Consider the following 12,164-nt stretch of genomic DNA (forward strand, 5'->3'; position numbering starts at 1 on the left):
AAGTGTTCCGGAAAAATCTTACCAAGAAGGTATACACTGGACCCTTCCTTAATGGTGCACACATATTTATGATGACGACAAGAAGACAAGTTTTCAGAATGATCAAAAACTGAATAATACTGTCTTATGTTTTCAAACTTTGAAAAAGAACCCAAAAACTTATAAACTTACGCACTTTAAAAAAAAACTGAAAAAAGTAGCATCAAGGCAGTATGTGTCCACCAGAGATCAGAAATGAGCTCTGTATATTTGCTTTAAACTTTCCAGTGAGCCCTATGGCACCTCAGTCCTTGTTGTGTCTATGTGCTCAGAGACGAATCTCGAGTCTCCATTGGTGCCCATTTGACTGAAAACTTATCACCTGAGTCATTGAAAGAAGTGCAAGTACACAAGTTTGCAACAATAATCACGGAGTTTTAGCACTGCAGCTACATATAACATTGACATACACACATTTTTGAGGTATCATTAATTCTGTGACAACAGTACAAGAAAACATGGCACAAGGGTGAAGTCACTCTCTAAACAGTGAGTAATTGTTAGAATAAATTTAAGCCAACATAAAGTTACAGACATTAATGATAAACTACACAACTCACTGTTAACCCATAAATTCAAGTTGCCGCGATCAAAAGAATACAGAAATAGAGTGCTTTTTGGTCACTGAGACATTGCACTGTGCCCAGATCTCTTTTGATGCAGCACATGTTTTTCCTCATGGTGACGGTGGAATAAACAACAACATAACCATACATAACTATTTTGTTAGCATTGGACAAAATTTGTACATTTCAAATAACTTCCGGGAATTCAGCCAGGTACCACTTTCAGCGACCGCTGATATTTTGGCGGGAGAACACCCCGCCATTTTCAAGGCAACTGCAACGAACAGGCAACATATATGCAAATTTAAAACCATGGTTCTTGGACTGATCAGGAAAGATAACACACACATTGAACACTAGTGCCACCAAAGATGACCAAAGTCAGAGCTATCAATAGTGAGACTACAAAGTCTCAGGTGAGGTAGCATTGACTCTGTCCCTCCGTTATTTGACAAGGGAGAGAGCCGGATTCCAAACAGAATTGAAACAAAAACCTCCAAACTCTGTTAACGAGGTTGCTTGCTAATTTAATCTCAACTGCCTCCTTAATAACACTGTCCCAAAAGCTGGACGTGCATGCCAATATCTCTGTGTTATTTTATAACGTGGGGTGACCAGTATCCAAGCAATGTTCAGCAACAGCAGATCTACTTGGCTGCTGTAATCGTGTGTGCCGTTTATGCTCAGTACGTTTCCATGGTCCTGATAGTTTGACCAATATATGCCACGCCACAGCTACAAGGAATGCAGTATACACCTGCCTTACACAGGCCAAGATCATCCTTAACAGAACTCCAAAGCATTCTAATTTTAGATGGAAGTCAAAAAACACATTTCACATCGTATTTCCGATTATGTACAAAAGATGCAACATTTACTATCTGATTCAGCGTATCACAGAATCAACACTGACCCCACAAAAAGTGTTGAGAGGAAGACCGACAGCCTCCTGAATAAAAGCGATTTGTTGCAGGACACGATCAAGAGTCTTAACACCTATAGTGCTGTTCCCCCTAGGTTATACGGCCTTCCGAAGGTTCACAAGGAAAGAGTTCCTTTCCATCCTATAGTGAGTAATATTGGTGCTCCGACATATCGTGTAGCCAAGTATTTTGCTTCTCTATTGAGTCCACGAGTAGGTCAGTGTGAACATCATACCAGGAACTAAGCTGATTTTTTACATCGTTTGGAGAGACTGCGTTTGAATGACTCTGATATTTTAGTGAGTTTCGATGTGGTCTCTCTTCACTCATGTTCCTCTGTCTGATTCATTGCAGTTAATTGAGGCTAGTTTTGGTGCTGAATTATCTCTTTTGGCACATGTTGACATCCACTTACTTTTCATTCAATGACCAGTATTATGAGCAGACAGATGGAGTTGAGATGGGTAGTCCGTTGTCTCCTGTGATTGCAAATTTGTTTATGGAAGACTTCGAAAAGCGTGCATTGGAGTCGGTGCCTTTGAAACCCGCCTGTTTCTTTAGATATGTTGACGATACTTTTGTTGTTTGGCCTCATGGTAGGAAGAATTTGAAAATGCCATTCTAGAACATCTGAACTCAATCCACCCGAACATTCGTTTTACAATGGAGGTGGAAGAGGATGGTTGCCTTCCCTTTCTTGACACGATGGTTAGGGGAAAGGATGATGGATCATTGAAACATGCAGTCTACAGGAAACATACTCACACAGACTTATAGTTACAGGCTAATAGTTGTCACCATCCGGCTAAGCGTGAAGGGGTACTTCATACCTTGGTGCACAGGGCACATGTCATTTCCGACGCTGGACTTTGCCAGCTGAGCTGTCCCATCTGGAAGTTACGTTTCGTCAAAATGGTTATAGTGATAGACAGGCTGAACATGCGTTGCGCTATTGACCAACTGTACATTGGGTGATTCATGATAATTCTGACTTGATACCTAAGTCTACTGCCTTTTTGCCTTACGTAGGAAACACTTCCAACAAGATCGATTGTATTTACAGAAATACGGTGTGAAATGGGTTTTTCAACCTCCATCTAAAATTAGAGTGCTTTTGAGTTCTGTTAAGGATGATCTTGGTCTGCGTAAGGCACGTGTATATCACATTCCTTGTAGCTGCAGCATGGCATATATTGGTCAAACTATCAGGACCGTGGAGGACGGATGTACTGAGCATAAACGGCACACACGATTACAGCAGCCAAGTAGAACTGCTATTGCTGAACATTGCTTGGATACTGGTCACCCCATGTTATATAATAACACCGAGATATTGGCATGCACGTCCAGCTATTGCGACAGTGTTATTAATTAGGCAGTTGAGATTAAATTAGAAAGCAACCTCGTTAACAGGGATGGAAGTTTTCATTTAAACTCTGTTTGGAATCCAGCTCTCTCCCTTGTCAAAAAACAGAGGGACAATGTCAATGCTACCTCACCTGCGAATTTGTAGTCTCACTATTGATAGCTCTGACTTTGGTCATCTTTGGTGGCACTAGTGTTCAGTTTGTGTTATCTTTCCTGCATCAGTCCGAGAACCAAGGTTTTTAAATTTGCATATATGTTGCCTGCCCATTGCAGTTGCCTTGAAAATGGCGGGGTGTTCTCCCGCCGAAATATCGGCGGTCGCTGAAAGTGTTACCTGGCTGAATTCCCGGAAGTTATTTGAAAGTTGTATATGCCAGGAGAAACTCAGGTCTCACAAAATTTGTACATTTTGCATCTGAAGCATGGACTGTAGCATGAACCTTACTTCAGACATTGCTCCATTTCTAATAGAGCACATTTGCAAATGGACACATGGCATCGCTTAATTTTTGTCTTTCACCCACAACAGTCTCACAAAACACAGCTTCATTAAAGACCATTTGCTCCTGACATTCAGTCATTTCAACTTGTAAATGCTACTTTATAGCACTAAGATTGCGTACACAGCTTCTGTACTAAGACATGACTAACCTTACACTCCTAAAAGCTCCAGTAAGAGAAAACAAGACAATGAGTTGAAGTGAGTGCAGCACCACACTTCTCAGACTCATCATACTCAAAGAACTAGTTTTGCCGTACCTAACTGCAGAATTATGGTGAATATATGTATTTCATAGTAAGGTAGACGTCTTTAAAAATAAAGACTGAAAAGAGTATTACAGTCCATAACCCTTCTCTTGGGTGCTTGGTTCCAGGTTTACAAACTGATAGAAGTCTTAAGATTTCTAGCCAGTGTGTTTCTTGTTCAACCATAACCAACTCTGGCAATCAAACAATACTGTATGGAGTATCACTGTAACAGCCTTGTTTAATGTTGCTTAATTTGTATGTGCTGACTTCAGGTTGCTTTTATTGCGATAAGTAATGCAGAAGTTCCTGGTCCATCATGCGAGCTATTTACAACTCATCAGACAAGAAATCTGCACTGAGTGAGCATAGTGAGGTCTCTCCAAGGATGTCCACATGTTAGGCAGAGTCTGCTTTCCTTGCTACCTGCACCCCACATCTGTCAGCATCCAAGAAAAATTTTAGAAGCTGTGTATCAGTCCAACTACCGCCACTCTCCTTCCAATCCTACTTCATGAAACAAGTGAGCTATGTACTCAGCTCATTAATTACAGCAAAATTATATCATAATAAAGAGCAGAGCTGCTTACCAGAGTCTGGAAGAGAGTTAAAATCTCCACACAACAGTAACTGTATGCTGCTTGGATCAGGTTTGTGTCCAGGCCTGAAGCTGTGGCTGGCATCCTCCAGGATACTGCGGAGTTCATTTGACAACATCATTGTCTGGATCAACTTTACATCACAAAATTCAGGATCCCAATGTATGTGGGCTGTGCATACTAATATAGGCTGATGGAACTGACTGGGGTCTGGTGGCAAACCTGAAAAATAAAAAGCGATACAGCTTGCAAATGCTGCCTACAAGTAAGTGAAAACATGTGGGACACACACACACACACACACACACACACACACGAGAGAAAGAGAGAGAATGACTGCAGGGGGGGGGGGGGGGGTCTGATCACATGAACCTCGTGAAACTGCCTCTCCTTGTACATAACTTACAGTTCTTAATATTGATTAATTTTATGATTTGCCAGAAGGCTTTCAATGTCATATATCCTGCTCAGTTCTTGGACAATCACAACAAATCAGAATGTTACTGTTTGAGCCTTGTGCAACAGGTATCTACATTTCTCAGACAGATCACTTGTAGTCCTCCACAAAGAAGTAATCATAACAGGAATGTCAATGGCAAAACACTACTTTTGGTTACCACAATAAAATAATTATGGATCAATTTTGAAACACCATGACTGACAACAATCAATAGATGAAAAATCTGTGCCGAATGTTAGAATGTTATAGGCTCTGCCCAAAAGATAACATTGTATCAATTAACAAGCAGTGTAATACAAAAAAGTAAATATGTCATCAATTCACAGATACATCACAGTGCTATATCGAGCATGAAGGCATGGTCGCATTGGTGGTGGTATGCCACTGCTTTCCTCCTACCTTCAAACTGTCTTACTCAGCCAATTGTGAGGGAATGACATTGAACCACTGTGTAATTTGACATTTTTCACATTGAAAAACACTGTTAGAGGTGAAAGAAGTGAAAAGTGACACATGAAAAACATAGGACTGGCTGGAAATCGAATCTGAGACCTTTGGATTTGTTGTCTAGCACTTTATCACTAAAACATCAACCCAGTGCAACACATTTTCAAAGGCAAGAATCATACCAAGACCAAAACTAGATTACAAAATTTGGGAGTTGGATTACATTTTTTCCAATCATGACTTTGAAGCTAGGTCACACATTCAGTCATCCTGCCATCTTGTTTGGCAGTAAATGCAATTGGGTGGTAGTGTGACTCAGCACTTTCCAGTTCTACATTAACCTCATAGGAATAATGTAAGAGACTTCTGTGAAAGATTAAACACACCCCACCAATAAATATGTAGAAATCTCTGTAACAACATTATTTTTCCTTTTTTGTAGAATTTGTGACATTTCAGTCCAAGTGTCACCTCCCTCTGTTTGTCTGAAATCTTTCAGTGTCTTTGCAAAAACAGACACAATGTCTGATGGGATAACCGCAATCAGCGGTTTTACAATGTTACTTATAATCCATCTTGATTGCATAAAATGTTTATTCATATGACCGGTTTCAGTTCCTCTAGAACCATCTTCAGATCTGTAACGATAATGATACTAATTTACTATTTCACAAATGCAAACCTTTTTCATCCTATCCAATCACCATCAAATGTACCAGAATGAACCTGCAATTTCGGTTACAGGAGTAACCCGTCCACACATAGCAACCTTCACATGCTGCGTCACATAAAATTGGTTGGCAGAATGCACGTCATTTATATTAATTATAACACTATTGCCAACAGGTGGCATCTGGTACATTTGTTACATTACATATGCGCATCCCCCCCATGAATCGTGGACCTTGCCGCTGGTGGGGAGGCTTGCGTGCCTCAGCGATACAGATAGCCGTACCGTAGGTGCAACCACAACGGAGGGGTATCTGTTGAGAGGCCAGACAAACGTGTGGTTCCTGAAGAGGGGCAGCAGCCTTTTCAGTAGTTGCAGGGCAACAGTCTGGATGATTGACTGATCTGGCCTTGTAACAATAACCAAAACGGCCTTGCTGTGCTGGTACTGCGAACGGCTGAAAGCAAGGGGAAACTACAGCCGTAATTTTTCCCGAGGGCATGCAGCTTTACTGTATGATTAAATGATGATGGCGTCCTCTTGGGTAAAATATTCCGGAGGTAAAATAGTCCCCCATTCGGATCTCCGGGCAGGGACTACTCAAGAGGATGTCGTTATCAGGAGAAAGAAAACTGGCGTTCTACGGATCGGAGCGTGGAATGTCAGATCCCTTAATCGGGCAGGTCGGTTAGAAAATTTAAAAAGGGAAATGGATAGGTTGAAGTTAGATATAGTGGGAATTAGTGAAGTTCGGTGGCAGGAGGAACAAGACTTCTGGTCAGGTGACTACAGGGTTATAAACACAAAATCAAATAGGGGTAATGCAGGAGTAGGTTTAATAATGAATGAAAAAATAGGAATGGGGGTAAGCTACTACAAACAGCATAGTGAACGCATTATTGTGGCCAAGATAGATACGAAGCCCACACCTACTACAGTAGTACAAGTTTATATGCCAACCAGCTCTGCAGATGACGAAGAAATTGAAGAAATGTATGATGAAATAAAAGAAATTATTCAGATTGTGAAGGGAGATGAAAATTTAATAGTCATGGGTGACTGGAATTCGAGTGTAGGAAAAGGGAGAGAAGGAAACATAGTAGGTGAATATGGATTGGGAGACAGAAATGAAAGAGGAAGCCCCTGGTAGAATTTTGCACAGAGCACAACTTAATCATAGCTAACACTTGGTTTAAGAATCATGAAAGAAGGTTGTATACATGGAAGAACCCTGGAGATACTAAAAGGTATCAGATAGATTATTTAATGGTAAGACAGAGATTTAGGAACCAGGTTTTAAATTGTAAGACATTTCCAGGGGCAGATATGGACTCACCACAATCTATTGGTTATGACCTGTAGATTAAAACTGAAGAAACTGCAAAAAGGTGGGAATTTAAGGAGATGGGACCTGGATAAACTAAAAGGACCAGAGGTTGTACAGAGATTCAGGGAGAGCATAAGGGAGCAATTGACAGGAATGGGGGAAATAAATACAGTAGAAGAAGAATGGGTAGCTTTGAGGGATGAAGTAGTGAAGGCAGCAGAGGATCAAGTAGGTAAAAAGACGAGGGCTAGTAGAAATCCTTGGGTAACAGAAGAAATATTGAATTTAATTGATGAAAGGAGAAAATATAAAAATGCAGTAAGTGAAACAGGCAAAAAGGAATACAAACGTCTCAAAAATGAGATCGACAAGAAGTGCAAAATGGCTAAGCAGGGATGGCTAGAGGACAAATGTAAGGATGTAGAGGCCTATCTCACTAGGGGTAAGATAGATACTGCCTACAGGAAAATTAAAGAGACCTTTGGAGATAAGAGAACCACTTGTATGAATATCAAGAGCTCAGATGGAAACCCAGTTCTAAGCAAATAAGGGAAAGCAGAAAGGTGGAAGGAGTATATAGAGGGTCTATACAAGGGCGATGTACTTGAGGACAATATTATGGAAATGGAAGAGGATGTAGATGAAGATGAAATGGGAGATACGATACTGCGTGAAGAGTTTGACAGAGCACTGAAAGACCTGAGTCGAAACAAGGCCCCCGGAGCAGACAATATTCCATTGGAACTACTGACGGCCGTGGGAGAGCCAGTCCTGACAAAACTCTACCATTTGGTGAGCAAGATGTATGAAACAGGCGAAATACCCTCAGACTTCAAGAAGAATATAATAATTCCAATCCCAAAGAAAGCAGGTGTTGACAGATGTGCAAATTACCGAACTATCAGCTTAATAAGTCACAGCTGCAAAATACTAACACGAATTCTTTAAAGACGAATGGAAAAACTAGTAGAAGCCAAACTCGGGGAAGATCAGTTTGGATTCCGTAGAAACACTGGAACACGTGAGGCAATACTGACCTTACGACTTATCTTAGAAGAAAGATTAAGGAAAGGCAAACCTACGTTTCTAGCATTTGTAGACTTAGAGAAAGCTTTTGACAATGTTGACTGGAATACTCTCTTTCAAATTCTAAAGGTGGCAGGGGTAAAATACAGGGAGCGAAAGGCTATTTACAATTTGTACAGAAACCAGATGGCAGTTATAAGAGTCGAGGGACATGAAAGGGAAGCAGTGGTTGGGAAGGGAGTAAGACAGGGTTGTAGCCTCTCCCCGATGTTGTTCAATCTGTATATTGAGCAAGCAGTAAAGGAAACAAAAGAAAAATTCGGAGTAGGTATTAAAATTCATGGAGAAGAAATAAAAACTTTTGGGTTCGCCGATGACATTGTAATTCTGTCAGAGACAGCAAAGGACTTGGAAGAGCAGTTGAATGGAATGGACAGTGTCTTGAAAGGAGGATATAAGATGAACATCAACAAAAGCAAAACAAGAATAATGGAATGTAGTCTAATTAAGTCGGGTGATGCTGAGGGAATTAGATTAGGAAATGAGGCACTTAAAGTAGTAAAGGAGTTTTGCTATTTGGGGAGCAAAATAACTGATGATGGTCGAAGTAGAGAGGATATAAAATGTAGGCTGGCAATGGCAAGGAAAGCGTTTCTGAAGAAGAGAAATTTGTTAACATCCAGTATTGATTTAAGTGTCAGGAAGTCATTTCTGAAAGTATTCGTATGGAGTGTAGCCATGTATGGAAGTGAAACATGGACGATAAATAGTTTGGACAAGAAGAGAATAGAAGCTTTCGAAATGTGGTGCTACAGAAGAATGCTGAAGATTAGATGGGTAGATCACATAACTAATGAGGAAGTATTGAATAGGATTGGGGAGAAGAGTAGTTTGTGGCACAACTTGACCAGAAGAAGGGATCGGTTGGTAGGACATGTTCTGAGGCATCAAGGGATCACCAATTTAGTATTGGAGGGCAGCGTGGAGAGTAAAAATCGTAGGGGGAGACCAAGAAATGAATACACTAAGCAGATTCAGAAGGATGTAGGTTGCAGTAGGTACTGGGAGATGAAAAAGCTTGCACAGGATAGAGTAGCATGGAGAGCTGCATCAAACCAGTCTCAGGACTGAAGACCACAACAACAACAACATATGCACATACTGTATAAAGCAGATTTTTGTAATTTTCTTTTATCTTTAAAAATACTTAATTAAAATCTGTAGGTGTCAAGGTTAAAATCTATACTTGTCAAAATTAAAATACACAGTAAAATTATCATTTTTATAAAATCTAAAAACAAAGGGTGCAGACTTGTTTTCCTCTATGGTCTGCTTCCGTGGTTCCTGACATTTCGGTGTTGTGCCGCGAACTGCCCAGTCATCTGACATCCATCGCCATGGGAAAGAGGGCCATGCCGGAGGGTCCCATCAATGACTCCTGGCACTGCACGCATCTTCCAGCTTCCCCACCAAGCACCATCTGTCGTCCCTCGGCCTGGACCTCCTTACGCAACAGTTGTCATCTCAGTAAGTCGTCATAAATACTAAAATAGGCGTTATGTTTGAACTCGCTTTGCTTGTTGAGGATTAAAGCTGGATCTTTCTTTTTGTGGGTGTATATTTCTATTTCTTCCAAAATGTTAAGAAACCGTCCATTATGAGCTCTATGCAAGATGTCTAAATTTTGTTCAGTGTTCTTCACTGAATGATTTAAGGCAGCCATATGTGCCCCAAATGCTGTTTTGTTTTGGTAGTAGGTGTGCTCCCTGAATCTGGTCTCACAGTTCCTACCAGTCTGCCCTATATATTGTTTACAGCAGCCATCACATTTGATCTTACATACACCTGAATCCTGAAATTTATTACTACTATTACATATTTTGTGTTGGAGCTTCAATTTTAGCGCGTTATTTGTTCAGAGCCCTATTTTAACATCGGATTTACGAAAGCATCTTTCAAGCTTATCTGCAGTTCTTTCACTGTACGTGAGAACCACATATTTTTTCTTCTTGTTCCTCTTAACTATGACTTGACTTCCTTCTATTTGTTTCATTTGCCTCTTCCTTATCTTATTATAAAGATTTATCACCACCTTGCACATATATCCGTTCACTACAGCCGCTTATTTTAAAATACTTAGCTCCTTTTCTACTTCCTGTTGGCTTAATGGCAATCTCAGTAGCCTGTATACCATCGAAGTAAAATATGTCCATTTGTATCGTGGTGGGTGACAAGAGCACTAATTGATAACTAAATCTGTACACATATGTTTTCTGAATATGCTAAATTCATGCTTCCCATCTTTCTTTATTAGCGTTAAATCTAAGTAATCTATAGGGTTGTCTTCTTTAAAATCCATTGTGAATCTAATTTTCGGGTGTTGAGAGCTCATTTTTTTGTGCTGCGTTTTCAATATCATTTTTATCTCCTTTGTATAATAAAATAGAGAGGCCGAGATATCTCCTGTAATATACAATTTACTCAGCGATGTCAGGATTTTCATCAAAGAATTCGTTTTCCAAGTGATTTACAAAAATTTCAGCCAGCATCTGTGGTGCTGACAATTTTGGTGGAAAGGTTAACAGCAGTGTTAAGGGAACACTTCGGTTCTGGATTTGTTGGAATGTTGACAGGGAGTTTTGGGGGATGTGGAAAGTTGAAAAGTTCAGCTTGGCAGGTTTTAGGTACTATGAGGGGTGGACACGGAGGAACACACTGAAGGTAGTGTAGAGGTTGGACAGTGGTTTCCAAAGGCAGCAGTAGGATGTCCGCAGGCTGGATACCTTATGCAGGTGATGTCTGGAACATCCAAATTCATTCAACAGACATCCACAGCCTAAAACTTCATGTTGGCTGTATGATTACTTTATTTAAAAATCATGACAAGTTTCATAATGTAAGTTACATCATCAGGTGAAGTTTACACACGATTTTGTGTGACAACTGATATTAAGGTTTCCTCTGACTCCTAAAATTTCACTCTATTGCAAAAATCATGTCGCAGCCTACCATCCCCCATCCCTCGGTCACCCTTCCACATTAGTTTACCACGGGCTGTGACTCAATTTTCGGAATTACAGAACGAGGAGAAAGTTTAATATCAATTGTACTCCAGTGTCATGTTGTAACTGACTTCATCTGGCGATGTAACTAGTGTTATAAAACCACTCGTGCTTTTTAAATAAAGTAACCATATAGTTGCAGCCATGCTTTCTACTCAACTTGGTGTCTGGACTGCTCTTCCAGGTGCTGGAGAGCAGGGGATTCTGATTTGGAGATGTGATATATGTAGTAGGGATAATACAGTGGCAGTATCTTACTGCAGGAGCAGAGATGATTCTGGGATGCCTGTGGCATGAAGATGTGTTTTTGCAGAATAAGGTTTGTGAAGGACTGGGACTGGTGGAGCTCACTTTGAAAGGAAGGGCAAGCTCCAGAGAAAGGAATTTTTATGTCTGTCCACTTAAAAGGGGGGGGGGGGGTTATAGACAGCATTTAAGGAACAGAACATGGAACTGGGATTTGCCAGGGAAAGGGATACTTTTACGAACTGTTGTAGAAAGTTGGAGCAGGGGTCGATTGTGACAGGGATAGGGTAGTGGAAGCGGTAAATGATGTAGAAAATGGGCAAACGAAGGCGTTAGGTGGGTGTGAGAGAAGTTGGATAACAGGAAAGAGAGAGATACAATATGTACAGGTATGCAAAAACATGCACAAATACATACAAAAACGGAAAAACATGCACTTGAACTTGTGAACCTTGACCTAAACAATCCTCCTCCACCTCTCTCTCTTCCCTTATTGCAACACATGCATACTCCCATATCTCATATGAGCCTTTTTTCACCTTTTTGTACTTCTTTTTAGATATTTTCGAGTATTTGTGCTCATTTTTGTGTGTTTGTATGTATATTTTCATGTCTTTTTCTTTTATCCAGCTCCCCTCATAACCATCTAACACCATTTTCCCATTTCACATCATTCCCATTTCC

General features: G+C 40.5%; 1 protein-coding gene across 1 annotated transcript in view; it reads right to left on the reverse strand.

Annotated features, from left to right (window-relative positions):
- LOC124802433 (CCR4-NOT transcription complex subunit 6-like) overlaps positions 1-12,164 on the reverse strand; it is a 129,788-nt gene that overhangs the window by 21,882 nt on the left and 95,742 nt on the right. The window contains exon 5 of the mRNA XM_047263211.1: positions 4,234-4,464. Within this exon, the coding sequence (XP_047119167.1) occupies positions 4,234-4,464 (231 nt within the window). The remainder of the gene's footprint in view (positions 1-4,233; positions 4,465-12,164) is intronic.

Source organism: Schistocerca piceifrons, chromosome 6, assembly GCF_021461385.2.
Source record: "Schistocerca piceifrons isolate TAMUIC-IGC-003096 chromosome 6, iqSchPice1.1, whole genome shotgun sequence".
In the NCBI taxonomy this organism is placed as follows: domain Eukaryota; kingdom Metazoa; phylum Arthropoda; class Insecta; order Orthoptera; family Acrididae; genus Schistocerca; species Schistocerca piceifrons.